Below are 20,993 nucleotides of genomic sequence, written 5' to 3'. Positions count from 1 at the left end.
TACACTCTCTCATCATACACTCACTCACACATCATACACTCACTCACACATCATACACTCACTCACTCATCATACACTCACTCACTCATCATACACTGACTCACTCATCAGACAATCACTCACACATCATGCACTCATCATACACTCACTCACTCATCATACACTCACTCATCATACACTCACTCACACATCATACACTGACTCACTCACACATCATACACTGACTCACTCACACATCATACACTGACTCACTCACACATCATACACTGACTCACTCACACATCATACACTGACTCACTCACACATCATACACTGACTCACTCACACATCATACACTCACTCACACTACCACTGACTCACTCACACATCATACACTGACTCACTCACACATCATACACTGACTCACTCACACATCATACACTGACTCACTCACACATCATACACTGACTCACTCACACATCATACACTCACTCACTCATCATGCACTGGGAGTGTTGTTCTGCCAGCTACGGCTGCAGGTTTGTGTCGTACGTGTTATGTTCATCGTTTATTGTTACATTTAAAAATCACAGTTCCTTCCGATGATTACTGTTGTTATTGTTTTTGTAGCTTTATTTTGGTGATTCGAAAACACATGGTTAATCTAAATTGTCTCGTGGTTGTTGTTGTTGGCTTGCACCACATTGTGATTTTTGCACAGAGCGTTTTAATAAGCATTTCTTTTTTCGCGTGGAATATTTTGCCGGTTGATTTCCAGGATGTTTCTGTAGCGCGTCGTCCCTTGGGGTGTTCTGTGTTCAAATTGTCGCGGTAGCACCCGGCTCAAGGGCCGCATGGCTCACAGGGCTATACACTACACTACACACTACGCTCATGTATACACTACACTATACACTACACTATACACTACACTATCCACTACACAGTACACACTACGCTACTGTATACACTACACACTACGCTACTGTATACACTACACTACACACTATACACTACACTACACACTACGCTACTGTATACACTACACTACACTATACACTACACACTACACTACACACTACACTATACACTACACTACACACTACGCTACTGTATACACTACACTACACACTACACTATACACTACGCTACTGTATACACTACACTATACACTACACTACACACTACACTACACACTACGCTACTGTATACACTACACTACACACTACACTATACACTACACTATACACTACACTATACACTACACTATACACTACACTATACACTACACACTACGCTACTGTATACACTACACTATACACTACACTATACACTACTACACACTACACTACACACTACGCTACTGTATACACTACACACTACACTATACACTACACACTACACAATACACTACACTATACACTACACACTATACACTACACTATACACTACACTGCTGTGGCTTTGCTCTTTAACACACCACGGTGTGTGCTGTGCTAGTGACGAATTGGCCGCGTTCTGTTCACGTGACAACCCTAACCCATTGGCATTGTCGGGTGGTGGCGAGTTGAACGACACAGCATTCATATTTTGACCCGAGCTAACCCCTAAACAAACCCTCTATCATGGATGATATTGGTAGCGATAGCCCCGCTACTGCGACGCTTTAAACTGTTATAATTCTCTCTCTGGCTATTCTTGATGGTTCTTCAAATGATCCGCCCCCCACGATAGCCAACAACAACAACAACAACCGCCAATTCGTAAATAAGTGGCAGTGACGTCAGCACGACGCTCGTGCCAGGCTAGGTGCACGTTGAGGCCACCACGTGAAGTGTCGAACGCCCGCTGGGCAGGAGGTCACGGGGGCAGACCCAGCAGGTGCCACGGGTCGACTGACTGAGGTGACTGGCATGATGCACCACCACCTGTGCCCCCTACTGTGCCAACTCAACGTCCAATGGCTAAAATCCACACAACATACATACATACGTACACGCCGGTGGGACTGTGCATAATTGCCCGTGTAAAGCAAGCGTAGTAACAATCAATAAATAATAATAATTATTATTATTCTAATGATACCGTATTATAATACTGTGGTAAGTGAAGCAAAGCCCTTATTACACGTGCTAATACATGGGGGGTTGGGTAGAGGGTGGGTGGAGGAGGGGGGGTGAAATTCCATATCATAGCGAGAGCTCAGCATTTCAGATGATCTATCATCACACAATGCACCGATAACTGTGATCGAGGCTTCTTTACAGCCTCTGACAAAATATTCTTTGGTTTCTATCGGTCAAGTCACCACCACGTAAGAAGGGAAACAATAAAATAATAAAATATATAAAGCAATAAAATTATTGTAAAACAATAAAATTATTATTCTTGGTTCTTTGGGTAAAGTCACCACCACGTACAAGGGAAACAATAAAATAATAAAATATATAAAGCAATAAAATTATTGTAAAACAATAAAATTATTATTCTTGGTTCTTTCGGTAAAGTCACCACCACGTAAGAAGGGAAACAATAAAATAATAAAATATATAAAGCAATAAAATTATTGTAAAACAATAAAATTATTTTTCTTGGTTCTTTGGGTAAAGTCACCACCACGTAAGAAGGGAAACAATAAAATTATAAAATATATAAAACAATAAAATTCTCACGACGTTTCGACTGCAACACAAGCAGCAATCATCATCAGGTGTGAAAACCACAGCAAGACAAATTGAAAAAAAACGTCGTGATAATTTAATTGTTTTATAATTTTTATTATTTTATTGTTTCCCTTCTACGTGGTGGTGACTTTACCGAAAGAACCAAGAATAATAATTTTATTGTTTTACAATAATTTTATTGTTTTATATTTTTATTATTTTATTGTTTCCCTTCTACGTGGTGGTGACTTTACCCAAAGAACCAAGAATAATAATTTTGTTTTACAATAATTTTATTGTTTTATATTTTGATTATTTTATTGTTTCCCTTCTACGTGGTGGTGACTTTACCCAAAGAACCAAGAAAATGAATCACTGCAGTCACGAAAGCTTTAAAGTCAAAATAAATATTAATTCATATTCTTGGTTCTTGCTGTGGTTTTCACACCTGATGATGATTGCTGCTTGTGTTGCAGTCGAAACGTCGTGAGAATTGTATTGTTTTATATATTTTTATTATTTTATTGATTCCCTTCTACGTGGTGGTGACTTTACCGAAAGAACCAAGAATAATAATTGTATTGTTTTATATTTTTATTATTTTATTGTTTCCCTACTACGTGGTGGTGACTTTACCCAAAGAACCAAGAATAATAATTGTATTGTTTTACAATAATTTTATTGTTTTATATTTGTATTATTTTATTGTTTCCCTTCTACGTGACTTTACCGAAAGAGCTAAGAATATAAACTTGGTATACTTATGCCATACTGACTACAATACTATATTCTATCATTAAAAATTAAAAATATATTTTTTAAACATTTTACACGCTTATATTTAACTCACTCAGTCTGTTGTCGTATGTTCTTAAAGATGTTGTAACTCGATTTTAACCCACTTCGCAATGTGGTATCGACTGCAACACTTGGCATACTCATGTCATACTGACTACAATACTATATTATATCATTAAAATTATGAAAATATAAATGTTTAAACATTTTACGCGCTTTTATTTAACTCACTCAGTCTGTTGTCGGATCCTCAAAAAAAATCTTGTAACTCAATTTCAATCGTCTTCCCAATGTCCTATCGACTGAAAACTCGGCATACTTATGCCATACTGACTACAATACTATATTCTATCATTAAAAATAAAAAATATAAATTTTTAAACATTTTACACGCTTTTATTTAACTCAGTCTGTTGTCGGATCCTCAAAAAAAATCTTGTAACTCAATTTCAACCGTCTTCCCAATGTGCTATCGACTGCAAAACTCGGCATACTTATGCCATACTGATGACAATACTATATTATATCGTGAAAAAATTTTTTTTTAAACAAATATTTTTTCAAACAATCCTTTTCACGGGTATATTTCTCCACGCTCAACTCACGTCGCCTGTAAATCACCACGTCACGACAAGCCTCAGGGCCCCCCCACTACCCGGAGTCGTGGGAGTTCTGCCATTACTTCTAGTGCGGTACATTTTAATTAAAGCGTGTTCATAAAACAAAGTATTTTCATTTTTTTCATTAAAAAAAAAATTCTCTTTCAAAACGCGGTTCGCTCAAAAGGAAGTATTTGACTCGTCTCGAATGCCCCATCGGCTGGTGCCTCTCGCAAATCGCCGACTCTGAACCCCCTTCACCCTCTCGTCTACAGATTTGTCCCTTCTTTAGTTCTTTCGGTAAAGTCACCACCACGTAGAATGAGAATGAAATAACGAATTAATAGAACAAAATAACGCGATAAAATTCTGGCGACGTTTCGGCCACAACACAAGCGGCCTTCTTCAGGTGAAAGGAACAGACCTGTCGGGACGACAGAGCTTCAGTGAACGTTGTTAAGATTTCGTAGCGTCTTTTAACTTCTCTAAAACCAGCTTAAAAGACGCTACGAATCTTAACAACGTTCATTGAAGCTCTGTCGTCCCGACGGGTCTGTTCCTTTCACCTGAAGAAGGCCACTTGTGTTGTGGCCGAAACGTCGTGAGAATTTTACCGTGTAATTTTATTTTATTAATTTATTAATTTATTCTCATTCTACGTGGTGGTGACTTTACCGAAAGAACCAAAGAAGATGAATCCTTGCAGTCACGAAAGCTTTAAATCGAGATTCATCTCTGTCTCTTTCTCTCTCTATATATATCGGCTCAAGCCTCCCGTTAATCACGTGGCTTCTGTGTGGCGAACCTCCCGAACCCAACGATGCGGGAGGCCGAACCTAAACTCACCAGAGGCCTGAGAGAACCTTGCCACGCAGGACACAGAAGGTACACTTGCAAGGCCTAACCCAAACTCTCAGGAGGTCTAACTTAATCTGGCAGGAGGTCTAACCCAACCTTGTAGGGAGTCTAAACCAACCTTGTAGGGAGTCTAAACCAACCTTGTAGGGAGTCTAACCCAACTTAGCAGGGAGTCTAACTCAACCTAGCAGGGAGTCTAACTCAACCTTGCAGGGGGTCTAACTCAACCTAACAGGGAGTCTAAACCAACCTTGTAGGGGGTCTATACCAACCTTGCAGGGAGTCTAACCCAACTTAGCAGGGAGTCTAACTCAACCTAGCAGGGAATCTAACTCAACCTTGTAGGGGGTCTAACTCAACCTTGCAGGGAGTCTAAACCAACCTTGTAGGGGGTCTAACCCAACCTTGTAGGGGGTCTAACTCAACCTAGCAGGGAGTCTAACTCAACCTAGCAGGGAGTCTAACTCAACCTAGCAGGGAGTCTAACTCAACCTAGCAGGGAGTCTAAACCAACCTAGTAGGGAGTCTAACCCAACCTTGTAGGGAGTCTAACTCAACCTAGCAGGGAGTCTAACGCAACCTAGCAGGGAGTCTAACTCAACCTAGCAGGGAGTCTAACTCAACCTAGCAGGGAGTCTAACCCAACCTTGTAGGGGGTCTAACTCAACCTAGCAGGGAGTCTAACTCAACCTAGCAGGGAGTCTAACTCAACCTTGCAGGGAGTCTAACTCAACCTAGCAGGAGGTCTAACTCAACCTAGCAGGGAGTCTAACTCAACCTAGCAGGAGGTCTAACTCAACCTAGCAGGGAGTCTAACCCAACCTTGCAGGGAGTCTAACTCAACCTAGCAGGGAGTCTAACCCAACCTTGCAGGGGGTCTAACTCAACCTTGCAGGGAGTCTAACTCCACCTAGCAGGGAGTCTAACTCAACATAGCAGGGAGTCTAACCCAACCTTGCAGGGAGTCTAACCCAACCTTGCAGGGAGTCTAACCCAACCTTGCAGGGAGTCTAACTCAACCTAGCAGGAGGTCTAACCCAGCCTTGCAGGGAGTCTAACTCAACCTTGCAGGGGGTCTAACCCAACCTTGCAGGGAGTCTAACTCAACCTAGCAGGGAGTCTAACTCAACCTTGCAGGGAGTCTAACTCAACCTGGGAGTCTAACTCAACCTTGTAGCGAGTCTAAACCAACCTAGCAGGGAGTCTAACCCAACCTTGCAGGGAGTCTAACTCAACCTAGCAGGGAGTCTAACCCAACCTTGCAGGGGGTCTAACCCAACCTTGCAGGGAGTCTAACACAACCTTGCAGGGGGTCTAACCCAGCCTCTTGACAACGAAGAAGAAGGTTGAACGCCTTTGTGAAACTTGTGGTGGTGCCGTTATCCTCATGGGAGCCATTGACTGGAGGACTAAATGCAGAGTTGATCGTCCGCAGTGGGATTGTCCACCATGACCAGCATGCCACTGTAAGGAGGAGGAGGAGGATGACATAAACTCATTCCCATTCCATTAACTCATTCACATTCCATTAATTCTTAATCATTCCATTAACTCATTCCCATTCCATTAACGCTTTCCCATTACACTAACTTTTTCCTATTGCAATAACTCATTCCAATTCCATTAACTCTTTCCCATGCCATTAACTCTCTTATTCTCTCAGTCCATTAACTCATTCCCATTCTCACTCATTCCCATTCTCACTCATTCTCATTCCATTAACTCTTTCCCAATCGATTAACTCTTTCCCATTCCGATGACGTGCACACCTACACACCTGCACACCTGCACATGGAGACACACCAAGGCTCCCACAAGGACGAACAGACGAACGAATGGACGAACGCATGAACAGATGAACAGATGAACGGATGAACAGCTACGCAAATGAATAGGTGAACAAATTAACGGACCAACTGATGAATGGTTGAACAGATGAACAAATGAATCGATCAACGGGCGAACGGACACACTTATGAATGGATGAACAAATGAATGGATGAACAGAGGAGCCGATGAACAGATGAACAGATGAATGGATGGATAGACGACCTGAAGGATGGACGGACGAACTGACGAATGGATGAACAGGCGACCTGAAGAACAGACAGATGAACTGACTAATGGATGAACAGAAGATCTAAAGAACAGACGGACGAACTGACTAATGGATGAGCAGGCGACCTGAATGACGGACATATGAACTGACGAGTGGATGAACAGACGACCTGAAGGATGGATGAACAGATAAACAGATGAATGGATGAACAGACGACCTGAAGAACAGACAGATGAACTGACTAATGGATGAATAGATGAATGGATGAACAGGCGATCTAAAGAACAGACAGATGAACTGACTAATGGATGAGCAGGCGACCTGAATGACGGATAGACAAACTGACGAATGGATGAGCAGGCGATCTAAAGAACAGACGGACAAACTGACGAATGGATGAACAGAAGATCTAAAGAACAGACAGACAAACTGACGAATGGATGAACAGGCGACCTGAATGACGGACGGACAAACTGACGAATGGGTGAGCAGGCGATCTAAAGAACAGACAGTCAAACTGACTAATGGATGAGCAGGCGATCTAAAGAACAGACAGTCAAACTGACTAATGGATGAGCAGGCGATCTAAAGAACAGACAGTCAAACTGACTAATGGATGAACAGGCGATCTAAAGAACAGACAGATGAACTGACGAATGGATGAGCAGGCGACCTGAAGGACGGACGGACGAACTGACTAATGGATGAGCAGGCGATCTAAAGAACAGACGGACGAACTGACTAATGGATGAGCAGGCGATCTAAAGAACAGACGGACGAACTGACGAATGGATGAGCAGGCGATCTAAAGAACAGACAGATGAACTGACAAGTGGATGAACAGGCGATCTAAAGAACAGACAGATGAACTGACGAATGGATGAGCAGGCGACCTGAATGACGGACGGACGAACTGACGAGTGGATGAACAGGCGACCTGAAGAACAGACGGACGAACTGACTAATGGATGAACAGGCGACCTGAATGACGGACAGACAAACTGACGAATGGATGAACAGGCGACCTGAAGGACGGACGGACCAACTGACGAGTGGATGAACAGACGATCTAAAGAACAGACAGTCAAACTGACTAATGGATGAACAGGCGACCTGAATGACGGACGGACGAACTGACGAATGGATGAACAGGCGACCTGAATGACGGGTGAACAGATGAACTGACGAATGGATGAACAGGCGACCTGAAGAACGGACGGACGAACTGACGAATGGATGAGCAGGCGACCTGAACGACGGATGAACAGCGGACGGACGGGATGGCGGAGCGGCGAGAGTTACCACGATTCGGTCCTACGCATGTCCTCGTACACCGAAGTCGGTTTCGGGGCCGGCTCGAAGTCCGGGCCGCCGACCGCGGACACAGCAGGGGCGGGACGGGAAGTTGGGCCGGTGGCGCCGGTGGCGCCGGTGGCGCCGGTGCCGGCAGCGGCCTCAGAGTCGTCCACGGAGTCGGCGATGACGTACACATTCTCATTGTACGTGTTGTTGTCGAAGTTGGAGTTATTCCCTTGTGGACCGTGCCTGAGCGGAGTGGGGGGCGGGGCGTGGGGGGTGGGGGGTGGGGGGGGGTGTTAATTCCTCTCCAGATTCAACAAACGCTATCCGTGTGAGTCTGTGGGGTTCTCTGTGTGAGTCTGTGGGTCTCTGTGTGAGTCTGTGGGGTTCTCTGTGTGAGTCTGTGGGTCTCTGTGTGAGTCTGTGGGTCTCTGTGTGAGTCTATGGGTCTCTGTGTGAGTCTATGGCTCTGTGTGAGTCTGTGGCTATCTGTGTGAGTCTGTGGGTCTCTGTGTGAGTCTGTGGGTCTCTGTGTGAGTCTGTGAGTCTCTGTGTGAGTCTGTGGGTCTCTGTGTGAGTCTGTGAGTCTCTGTGTGAGCCTGTGGATCTCTGTGTGAGTCTGTGGGTCTCTGTGTGAGCCTGTGGGTCTCTATGTGAGTCTGTGGGTCTCTGTGTGTGAGCCTGTGGGTCTCTGTGTGAGCCTGTGGGTGTCTGTGTGAGTCTGTGGGTCTATATGTGAGTCTGTGAGTCTCTGTGTGAGTCTCTGGGTCTCTGTGTCAGTCTGTGGGTCTCTGTGTGAGTCTGTGGGTCTCTGTGTGAGTCTGTGGGTCTCTGTGTGAGTCTGTGAGTCTCTGTATGAGTCTGTGGGTCTTTGTGTCAGTCTGTGGGTCTATGTGTGAGTCTGTGGGTCTCTGTGTGAGTCTGTGCGTCTCTGTGTGAGTCTGTGGGTCTCTATGTGAGTCTGTGGGTCTCTGTGTGTGAGCCTGTGGGTCTCTGTGTGAGCCTGTGGGTGTCTGTGTGAGTCTGTGGGTCTATATGTGAGTCTGTGAGTCTCTGTGTGAGTCTGTGGGTCTCTGTGTCAGTCTGTGGGTCTCTGTGTGAGTCTGTGGGTCTCTGTGTGAGTCTGTGGGTCTCTGTGTGAGTCTGTGGGTCTCTGTGTGAGTCTGTGGGTCTCTGTGTGAGTCTGTGGGTCTCTATGTGAGTCTGTGGGTCTCTGTGTGAGTCTGTGGGTCTAAGTGTGAGTCTGTGAGTCTCTGTGTGAGTCTGTGAGTCTCTGTGTGAGTCTGTGGGTCTCTGTGTGAGTCTGTGGGTCTCTGTGTGAGTCTGTAGGTCTCTGTATGAGTCTGTGAGTCTCTGTGTGAGTATGTGGGTATCTGTGTGAGTCTGTGGGTCTCTGTGTGAGTCTGTGAGTCTCTGTGTGAGTCTGTGGGTCTCTGTGTGAGTCTTTAAGTCTCTGTGTGAGTCTATGGGTCTTACTTGGTGAGTCTTTGGGTCTCTGTGCGAGTCCTTGGGTTTCTCCGTGTGAGTTTATAGGTCTCTGTGTGAGTCTGCGGGTCTCTGTGTGAGTCTATGGGTCTCTGTGTGAGTCTGTGGGTCTCTGTGTGAGTCTGTGGGTCTCTGTGTGAGTCTGTGGGTATCTGTGTGAGTCTGTTCGTCTCTGTGTGAGTCTGTGGGTCTCTGTGTGAGTCTGTGGGTCTCTGTGTGAGTATGTGGGTATCTGTGTGAGTCTGTTCGTCTCTGTGTGAGTCTATGGGTCTTACTTGGTGAGTCTTTGGGTCTCTGTGCGAGTCTTTGGGTTTCTCCGTGTGAGTTTATAGGTCTCTGTGTGAGTCTGCGGGTCTCTGTGTGAGTCTATGGGTCTCTGTGTGAGTCTGTGGGTCTCTGTGTGAGTCTGTGGGTCTCTGTATGAGTTTGTGAGTCTCTGTGTGAGTCTGTGGGTCTCTGTGTGAGTCTGTGGGTCTCTGTGCGAGTCTTTGGGTTTCTCCGTGTGAGTTTATAGTTCTATGTGTGAGTCTGTGGGTCTCTGTGTGAGTCTATGGGTCTCTGTGTCGGTTTATGGGTGGATGAGTGAGTCTATGGGCCTCAGTGTGAGTCTGTGGGTCACTGTGTGAGTCTATGGGTCTCTGTGTGAGTCTATGGGCCTATGTGTGAGTCTATAGTAGTCTAGTAGTATATAGTGGTGTAGTTGTATTTAGTAGTGTAGTATATAGTAGTGTAGTTGTATATAGTAGTGCAAATTATAGTAAAGTAGTATTTCGTAGTATATAATATATAGTAGTGTATAATGTGTAGTAGTCCTGCACATGCCATTAAGCTTAACTCGTTCATAAGTAGCAGAGTCCCTGTACTGCAGTGTAGTAGTGTATAATGTAGTGTAGTATATAATATAGTGTAGTAGTATATAATTTAGTGTATAGTGTAGTGTAGTAGTGTATAATGCAGTGTAGTAGTATATAATGTAGTGTAGTAGTTTATAATGTAGTGTATAATGTATTGTAGTAGTATATAATGTAGTGTAGTAGTATATAATGTAGTGTATAATGTAGTGTAGTAGTATATAATGCAGTGTAGTAGTGTATAATGCAGTGTAGTAGTGTATAATGCAGTGTAGTAGTGTATAATGCAGTGTAGTAGTATATAATGTAGTATTTAATGCATCGTAGTGTATAATGCAGTGTAGTAGTATATAATGTAGTGTAGTAGTATATAATGTAGTGTATAATGTAGTGTAGTAGTATATAATGTAGTGTAGTAGTATATAATGTAGTGTAGTAGTATATAATGTAGTGTATAATGCAGTGTAGTAGTATATAATGTAGTGTAGTATATAATGCAGTGTAGTAGTGTATATAATGCAGTGTAGTAGTGTATAATGTAGTGTAGTAGTGTATAATGTAGTGTACAATGTAGTGTTGTAGTGTAGTAGTATATAATGTAATATATAATGCAGTGTAGTAGTATATAATGCAGTGTAGTAGTGTATAATGCAGTGTAGTAGTATATAATGTAGTGTAGTAGTGTATATAATGTAGTGTAGTAGTGTATATAATGCAGTGTAGTAGTGTATATAATGCAGTGTAGTAGTGTATAATGTAGTGTAGTAGTGTATAATGTAGTGTACAATGTAGTGTTGTAGTGTAGTAGTATATAATGTAGTATATAATGCAGTGTAGTAGTATATAATGCAGTGTAGTAGTGTATAATGCAGTGTAGTAGTATATAATGTAGTGTAGTAGTGTATATAATGTAGTGTAGTAGTGTATATAATGCAGTGTAGCAGTATATAATGCAGTGTAGTAGTATATAATTTAGTGTAGTAGTATATAATGTAGTGTATAATGCAGTGTAGTAGTGTATAATGCAGTGTAGTAGTGTATAATGCAGTGTAGTAGTGTATATAATGCAGTGTAGTAGTATATAATGCAGTGTAGTAGTGTATAATGTAGTGTATAATGCAGTGTAGTAGTGTATAATGTAGTGTAGTAGTATATAATGCAGTGTAGTAGTGTATATAATGCAGTGTAGTAGTGTATAATGCAGTGTAGTAGTATATAATGTAGTGTAGTAGTGTATATAATGTAGTGTAGTAGTGTATATAATGCAGTGTAGCAGTATATAATGCAGTGTAGTAGTATATAATTTAGTGTAGTAGTATATAATGTAGTGTATAATGCAGTGTAGTAGTGTATAATGCAGTGTAGTAGTGTATAATGCAGTGTAGTAGTGTATATAATGCAGTGTAGTAGTATATAATGCAGTGTAGTAGTGTATAATGTAGTGTATAATGCAGTGTAGTAGTGTATAATGTAGTGTAGTAGTGTATAATGCAGTGTAGTAGTGTATAATGTAGTGTAGTAGTGTATAATGCAGTGTAGTAGTGTAGCAGGACACCTCATGTCTTCGTAGACGTTCACGTAGGTGGGGGAGTTTTGCTGTTCAGTCGGTTCGCCCACAAACTCCTCAGAGTTCACGAGCTGCGTCTCAACGTGCGTCGAGCGTCGTGACCTGCGGTGGGGTGGGTGGGGTGGGTGGGTGGGGTGGGTGGGGTTGGGTGGGGTCGGTGGGGTGGGTGGGTTTGGGGTGGGTGGGTGGGGTGGGGTGGGTGGGGTGGGGTGGAAGAGGTGGGGTGAGAAGGTGGGGTAGTGTGGGTGGAGTTGGATGGGGTGGGGTGGGTGGAGTTGGATGGGGTTGGATGGGTGGGGTGGGTGGGGTTAGTTAGATGGAGTGGGGTGGGAGAAGTGGGGTATGGTGGGGTGGGTAGGGTGCTTGGGGTGGGGTGGGTGGAGTCGGTTGGGTCGGCGGTGGGTGGGGTGGGTGGGGCGGGTGGGGTGGGGTGGATGGGGCGGGTGGGGTCGGGTGGGGTGGGTGGGGTTGGTTGGTTAGTTGGGGTGGGGTGGGAGAAGTGGGGTGGGGTGGAGTGGGGTGGGTAGGTGGGGTGGGGGTGGGTGGATAGGGTGGGGTGGGTGGGTAGGGTGGGGTGGGGTGGGTGGGTGGGGTCGGGTGTGGTGGGGTGGAAGAGGTGGGGTGGGGTGGGAAGGTGGGGTAGGGTCGGTGGGGTGGGTGGGGTGGGGTGGGGGTGGATTTGCTTTAGAGGCAGTCCTCGACTTACGAACGCCACGTGCGTCTCCGTGAACGTGTGGGCGAGTGTGTGGGGAGCGGTGGTGCAGCGGTTAGCGCTCACGACGCCTTCAAGAAAGCGGAGAGCCCCCCCGAGAATGGATTCTTGCTCGCAGGCCAACAAGCCCCAGTGCCTGGCGTAGGGGTGCAGACTAAAACGTCGCCACTGGGGAGACAAAGGCGGCCGGGGAGTGGTGCTGGCCACCCACCCCCTCGAGTGCCGTGCCGGCCTTCATAGGTGCTCGCTAACAGCACTTGCCCCAACAGTCTGTTAAGGTTACACGGGGAAGCTTTGTCTTTGACAGCAAGAGCAGTCAGAGTGTTGGGGTCAAATTTTGATGGTGGTGGTGATCATGATGATGATGGTGGTGGTGATGGTGATGATGATGATCGTGATGTTGGTGGTGGTGATCATGATGATGGTGGTGGTGTTGGTGGTGGTGATCATGATGATGGTGGTGATGATGATGATGATCATGATGTTGGTGGTGGTGGTGATGATGGTGGTGATGTAGATGATGATGGTGTTGGTGGTGGTAATGGAGATGATGATGTTGGTGGTGATAATGATGGCTGTGGTGATGATGATAATGTTGGTGATAATGATGGTGGTGGTGGTATTGATGATAATGGTGGTGGTGATGATGATGATGATGGTGGTGGTGATGGTGATGATGATGATCGTGATGTTGGTGGTGGTGATCATGATGATGATGATGGTGGTGGTGTTGGTGGTGGTGATCATGATGATGGTGGTGATGATGATGATGATCATGATGTTGGTGGTGGTGATGATGGTGGTAATGTAGATGATGATGGTGTTGGTGGTGGTAATGGAGATGATGATGTTGGTGGTGATAATGATGGTTGTGGTGATGATGATAATGTTGGTGATAATGATGGTGGTATTGATGATAATGGTGGTGGTGGTGATGATGATGATGGTGGTGGTGATGGTGATGATGATGATCGTGATGTTGGTGGTGGTGATCATGATGATGGTGGTGGTGGTGGTGATCATGATGATGGTGGTGATGATGATGATCATGATGTTGGTGGTGGTCATGATGGTGGTGATGTAGATGATGATGGTGTTGGTGGTGGTAATGGAGATGATGATGTTGGTGGTGATAATGATGGTTGTGGTGATGATGATAATGTTGGTGATAATGACGGTGGTGGTGGTGGTGGTAGTGATGATAATGGTGGTGGTGATGATGACGACGACAATGATGACGACAACGATGATGACGACGACGACGATGACGACAATGATGATGATGATAATCATGACGACAACAATGACGATGACAATGATGATGATGATGGTGGTGGCAATGATGACGACGATGATGATGATGACGATGACGACGATGACGACGACGATGACGACGGTTAACCCCTCACCCAGATTTCTTCTCGAACTTGAAGCCCTTGCGAAGCATGTAGCTGAAGAGCAGCAAACTGGCGACTATGTGAAGGATGAGAATACAGACCAAGGCGACCCACCACTCGTGTCGAGACGTCTCTTTGGTGTTGTTTGGGGCTGTCGGGAGGGTTAGGGAGGGAGAGAAATTAAAACGAGCGAGCCAGAGAGGGAGAGAGAGAGAGAATGGAGCGAATCATCAATTGAACGCACGGCTTGAATGAATGCCCATCATACAGGTGTTGAATGAATGCCCATCATACAGGTGTTGAATTAATGCCCATCATACAGGTGTTGAATGAATGCCCATCATACAGGTGTTGAATGAATGCCCATCATACAGGTGTTGAATGAATGCCCATCATACAGGCGGCCGCACTTGAAGAGGGATGACAAATTGTACGTAAATGTAGCGTATGATGTACCGCACGCATATATATAATATTTGTTGTGATGTTTGACACTGATATCAAGCGTAGCGACTATGTAATGTAGTGTATAATGTACCACACACATATAATTTTTGACCTAGAAATCAAAAGTAACGACTATGTAATGTAGTGTATAATGTACCACACACACTTATAATTTTTTACCTAGAAATCAAAAGTAACGACTATGTAATGTAGTGTATAATGTACCACACACACACATAATTTTTGACCCTGTAATCAAGCGGAGCGACTATGTAATGTAGTGTATAATGTACCACACACATATAATATTTGACAATTAAATCAAGCGTAGTGACTATGTAATGTAGTGTATAATGTACCACACACACACATAAATATATATATATTTGACACTGAAATCTAGCGAAGCGACTATGTAATGTAGTGTATAATGTACCACACACACATATAATTTTTGACCTAGAAATCAAAAGTAACGACTATGTAATGTAGTGTATAATGTACCGCACACACATATATTTGACACTGTAATCAAGCGGAGCGACTATGTAATGTAGTGTATAATGTACCACACACACATATGTAATATTTGACACTGTAATCAAGCGAAGCGACTATGTAATGTAGTGTATAATGTACCACACACACACATATGTAATATTTGACACTGTAATCAAGCGTAGCGACTATGTAATGTAGTGTATAATGTACCACACACACACATGTAATAATTGACACTGAAATCAAGCATAGCGACTATGTAATGTAGTGTATAATGTACCACACACACACACACATGTAATATTTGACACTGAAATCAAGCGTAGCGACTATGTAATGTAGTGTATAATGTACCACACACACGCATATATAATATTTGACACTGTAATCAAGCGAAGCGACTATGTAATGTAGTTAATAATGTACCACACACACACACACATGTAATATTTGACACTGAAGGTGCCTTGCTGGGACCTTTGTCTGGACAGGAGCAGGGCGATACAAGAGGGACACCTTCAATCACACAACGTTGGGGCTTACGGGTCAAAGGTCGACGTCTATGGATCCCTGTGTGAGTCTGTGGGTCCCTGTGTGAGTCTATGGGTCTCTGTGTGAGTCTGTGGGTCTCTGTGTGAGTCTGTGGGTCTCTGTGTGAGTCTGTGGGTCCCTCTGTGAGTCTGTGGGTCTCTGTGTGAGTCTATGGGTGTATGAGTGAGTCTATGGGTCTCTGTGTGAGTCTGTGGGTCTCTGTGTGAGTCTGTGGGTCTCTGTGTGAGTCTGTGGGTCTCTGTGTGAGTCTATGGGTCTCTGTGTGAGTCTGTGGGATCTCTGTGTGAGTCTGTGGGTCTCTGTGTGAGTCTGTGGGTCTCTGTGTGAGTCTGTGGGTCTCTGTGTGAGTCTGTGGGATCTCTGTGCGAGTCTGTGGGTCTCTGTGTGAGTCTGTGGGTCTTTGTGTGAGTCTGCAGGTCCCTCTGTGAGTCTGTGGGTCTCTGTGTGAGGCTATGGGTGTATGAATGAGTCTATGGGTCTCTGTGTGAGTTTGTGGGTCTCTGTGTGAGTCTGTGGGGCTCTGTGTGAGTCTGTGGGTCTATGTGTGAGTCTGTGGGGCTCTGTGTGAGTCTATAGGTCTCTGTGTGGGTCTGTGGGTCCCTCTGTGAGTCTGTGGGTCTCTGTGTGAGTCTATGGGTCTCTGTGCGAGTCTGTGGGTCCCTCTGTGAGTCTGTGGGACTCTGTGTGAGTCTATGGGTCTCTGTGTGAGTCTGTGGGTCCCTCTGTGAGTCTGTGGGTCTCTGTGTGAGTCTATGGGTCTCTGTGTGAGTCTGTGGGTCCCTCTGTGAGTCTGTGGGTCTCTGTGTAAGTTTATCGGTGTATGAGTGAGTCTATGGGTCTCTGTGTGAGTCTGTGGGTCTCTGTGTGAGTCTGTGGGGCTCTGTGTGAGTCTGTGGGTCCCTCTGTGAGTCTGTGGGTCTCTGTGTGAGTCTATGGGTGTATGAGTGAGTCTATTGGTCTCTGCGTGAGTCTATGAGGCTATGTGTGAGTCTGTGGGGCTCTGTGTGAGTCTCTGGGTCTCTGTGTGAGGCTGCTGGTCCCTGTGTGAGTATGTGGGTCTCTGTGTGAGTCTATGGGTCTCTGTGTGCGTCTCTGGGTCTCTGTGTGAGTCTATGGGTCTCTGTGTGAGTCTGTGGGTCTCTGTGTGAGTTTGTGGGTCTCTGTGTGAGTCTATGGGTCTCTGTGTGAGTCTGTGGGATCTCTGTGTGAGTCTGTGGGTCTCTGTGTGAGTCTGTGGGTCTCTGTGTGAGTCTGTGGGTCTCTGTGTGAGTCTGTGGGATCTCTGTGCGAGTCTGTGGGTCTCTGTGTGAGTCTGTGGGTCTTTGTGTGAGTCTGCAGGTCCCTCTGTGAGTCTGTGGGTCTCTGTGTGAGGCTATGGGTGTATGAATGAGTCTATGGGTCTCTGTGTGAGTTTGTGGGTCTCTGTGTGAGTCTGTGGGGCTCTGTGTGAGTCTGTGGGTCTATGTGTGAGTCTGTGGGGCTCTGTGTGAGTCTATAGGTCTCTGTGTGGGTCTGTGGGTCCCTCTGTGAGTCTGTGGGTCTCTGTGTGAGTCTATGGGTCTCTGTGCGAGTCTGTGGGTCCCTCTGTGAGTCTGTGGGTCTCTGTGTGAGTCTATGGGTCTCTGTGTGAGTCTGTGGGTCCCTCTGTGAGTCTGTGGGTCTCTGTGTGAGTCTATGGGTCTCTGTGTGAGTCTGTGGGTCCCTCTGTGAGTCTGTGGGTCTCTGTGTAAGTTTATCGGTGTATGAGTGAGTCTATGGGTCTCTGTGTGAGTCTGTGGGTCTCTGTGTGAGTCTGTGGGGCTCTGTGTGAGTCTGTGGGTCCCTCTGTGAGTCTGTGGGTCTCTGTGTGAGTCTATGGGTGTATGAGTGAGTCTATTGGTCTCTGCGTGAGTCTATGAGGCTATGTGTGAGTCTGTGGGGCTCTGTGTGAGTCTCTGGGTCTCTGTGTGAGGCTGCTGGTCCCTATGTGAGTATGTGGGTCTCTGTGTGAGTCTATGGGTCTCTGTGTGCGTCTCTGGGTCTCTGTGTGAGTCTATGGGTCTCTGTGTGAGTCTGTGGGTCTCTGTGTGAGTTTGTGCGTCTCTGTGTGAGTCTATGGGTCTATTTGTGAGTCTATGGGTGTATCAGTGAGTCTATGGGTCTCTGTGTGAGTCTATGGGTCTCTGTGTGAGTCTGTGGGGCTCTGTGTTAGACTAGGGTGTATGAGTGAGTCTATGGGTGTATGAGTGAGTCTGTGGGTCTCTGTGTGAGTCTGTGGGTCTCTGTGTGAGTCTCTGGGTCTCTGTGTTAGTCTCTGGGTCTCTGTGTGAGTCTGTGGGTCTCTGTGCAAGTCTGTGGAGCTCTGTGCGATTCTGTGGGTCTCTGTGGGAGTCTGTGGGTCTCTGTGTGGGTCTATGGGTCTCTGTGTGCGTCTGTGGGTCTCTGTGTGAGTCTATGGGTCTCTGTGTGAGTCTGTGGGTCTCTGTGTGAGTCTATGGGTCTCTGTGTGAGTCTGTGGGTCTCTGTGTGAGTCTGTGGGTCTCTGTGTGAGTCTGTGGGTCTCTGTGTTAGTCTGTGGGGCTCTGTGTGAGTCTATGGGTCTCTGTGTGGGTCTGTGGGTCTCTGTGTGAGTCTGTGGGGCTCTGTGTGAGTCTGTGGGTCCCTCTGTGAGTCTGTGGGTCTCTGTGTGAGTCTATGGGTGTATGAGTGAGTCTATGGGTCTCTGCGTGAGTCTATGAGGCTATGTGTGAGTCTGTGGGGCTCTGTGTGAGTCTCTGGGTCTCTGTGTGAGTCTGCTGGTCCCTGTGTGAGTCTCTGGGTCTCTGTGTGAGTCTATGGGTCTCTGTGTGAGTCTGTGGGTCTCTGTGTGAGTCTGTGGGTCTCTGTGTGAGTCTATGGGTCTCTTTGTGAGTCTATGGGTGTATCAGTGAGTCTATGCGTCTCTGTGTGAGTCTATGGGTCTCTGTGTGAGTCTGTGGGGCTCTGTGTTAGTCTAGGGTGTATGAGTGAGTCTATGGGTGTATGAGTGAGTCCTAGTGGGTCTCTGTGTGAGTCTATGGGTCTCCGTGTGAGTCTATGGGTCTCTGTGTGAGTGTATGGGTGTATGAGTGAGTCTATGGGTCTCTGTGTGAGTCTGTGGGTCTCTGTGTGAGTCTGTGAGTCTCTGTGTGAGTCTGTGGGTCTCTGTGTGAGTCTGTGGGTCTCTGTGTGAGTCTGTGGGTCTCTGTGTGAGTCTATGGGTCTCTTTGTGAGTCTATGGGTGTATGAGTGAGTCTATGGGTCTCTGTGTGAGTCTATGGGTCTCTGTGTGAGTCTGTGGTCTCTGTGTTAGTCTAGGGTGTATGAATGAGTCTATGGGTGTATGAGTGAGTCTGTGGGTCTCTGTGTGAGTCTATGGGTCTCTGTGTGAGTCTGTGGGTCTCTGTGTGAGTCTGTGGGTCTCTGTGTGAGTCTGTGGGTCTCTGTGTGAGTCTATGGGTCTCTTTGTGAGTCTATCGGTGTATGAGTGAGTCTATGGGTCTCTGTGTGAGTCTATGGGTCTCTGTGTGAGTCTGTGGTCTCTGTGTTAGTCTAGGGTGTATGAATGAGTCTATGGGTGTATGAGTGAGTCTGTGGGTCTCTGTGTGAGTCTATGGGTCTCTGTGTGAGTCTGTGGGTCTCTGTGTGAGTCTGTGGGTCTCTGTGTGAGTCTGTGGGTCTCTGTGTGAGTCTATGGGTCTCTTTGTGAGTCTATGGGTGTATGAGTGAGTCTATGGGTCTCTGTGTGAGTCTATGGGTCTCTGTGTGAGTCTGTGGTCTCTGTGTTAGTCTAGGGTGTATGAATGAGTCTATGGGTGTATGAGTGAGTCTGTGGGTCTCTGTGTGAGTCTATGGGTCTCTGTGTGAGTCTGTGGGTCTCTGTGTGAGTCTGTGGGTCTCTGTGTGAGTCTGTGGGTCTCTTTGTGAGTCTATGGGTGTATGAGTGAGTCTCTGGGTCTCTGTGTGAGTCTGTGGGTCTCTGTGTGAGTGAGTCTATGGGTCTCTGTGTGAGTCTATGGGTGTATGAGTGAGTGAGCGAGTGAGTGAGTGGGTGGTGGTGGTGCTGGTGGTTGTGGCAGCAGCGATGGCGGTGGTGGTGACGGTGGTGGAGGCGGTGGCGGTGGCGGTGGTGGAGGCGGTGGCCGTAGTGGAGGCGGTGGCGATGGTGGCGATGGTGGCGGTAGTGGCGGCGGCGGTGTCGGCGGCGGTGCCGGCGCCGGCGCCGGCGCCGGTCTTGGCTGCGACCGGCGTCCCCGGTGGCGCCGGTCGCCGCGCCATCCAAACCCGAAAAAAAATCAAAAAAAAATTCCGCCGGCGACAGCCTCCACCCGTACCGTCCGTCGGCGAGCTCCCTCCAGCGCCGCTCGCCGTCACCTCGCCGCCGCCACCGACGCCGACGCCGCCGACGCCGACGCCGCTGACGCCGACGCCGCCGTCGGTGGCTGCGGCTGCGGCGTCGGTCGGCCGCGGCTCCACCTTCACGTGCACGTTCACCACGAGCACGGTGCCGGTGCGGCCCAGCACCTCGCACTTGTAGCGGCCCGAGTCGGCCACGGCGCCACGCAGCAGCACGGCGCTGGCGTCCCGGTGGTCCAGGTCGCCGGCCCAGTGCACCTTGCGGTCCTTCTTGCCGTTCTTCGGGAATCTCGGCGTGTAGTAGAACAGCTGGCGGGGAAACGCGGCGGGGCGATGTATGAGTCTATGGGTCTGTTGCACTACCGCACGTATGAACACACCGTCTGTTGTACTACCGCACCTATGAACGCGCCGTCTGTTGTACTACCGCACGTATGAACGCGCCGTCTGTTGTACTACCGCACGTACGAACACACCGTCTGTTGTACTACCGCACCTATGAACGCGCCGTCTGTTGTACTACCGCACGTATGAACACACCGTCTGTTGTACTACCGCACCTATGAACGCGCCGTCTGTTGTACTACCGCACGTATGAACACACCGTCTGTTGTACTACCGCACGTATGAACGCGCCGTCTGTTGTACTACCGCACGTATGAACACACCGTCTGTTGTACTACCGCACCTATGAACGCGCCGTCTGTTGTACTACCGCACGTATGAACGCGCCGTCTGTTGTACTACCGCACCTATGAACGCGCCGTCTGTTGTACTACCGCACGTATGAACACACCGTCTGTTGTACTACCGCACGTATGAACACACCGTCTGTTGTACTACCGCACGTATGAACACACCGTCTGTTGTACT

At 46.8% G+C, this 20,993-nt stretch overlaps 1 protein-coding gene across 1 annotated transcript in view; it reads right to left on the bottom strand.

Moving 5' to 3' along the window:
• Positions 1–4,546: 4,546 nt before the first annotated feature.
• The window catches only part of LOC142907234 (uncharacterized), a 46,935-nt gene continuing 30,488 nt past the window's right edge, over positions 4,547–20,993 (bottom strand). Inside the window, exons 5-9 of the mRNA XM_076056477.1 lie at positions 20,099–20,429; positions 14,280–14,418; positions 12,147–12,260; positions 8,259–8,501; positions 4,547–6,361 (exon numbers count right to left, since the gene is read on the bottom strand). Of these exons, the coding sequence (XP_075912592.1) occupies positions 6,307–6,361; positions 8,259–8,501; positions 12,147–12,260; positions 14,280–14,418; positions 20,099–20,429 (882 nt within the window). The 3' untranslated portion in view covers positions 4,547–6,306. The remainder of the gene's footprint in view (positions 6,362–8,258; positions 8,502–12,146; positions 12,261–14,279; positions 14,419–20,098; positions 20,430–20,993) is intronic.

This window comes from Petromyzon marinus, chromosome 76 (genome assembly GCF_048934315.1).
Source record: "Petromyzon marinus isolate PM22_M1 ecotype Great Lakes invasive population chromosome 76, UKy_Petmar_22M1.pri1.0, whole genome shotgun sequence".
Lineage (NCBI taxonomy): Eukaryota > Metazoa > Chordata > Hyperoartia > Petromyzontiformes > Petromyzontidae > Petromyzon > Petromyzon marinus.
This window is presented reverse-complemented; position numbering and strand designations above follow the sequence as displayed.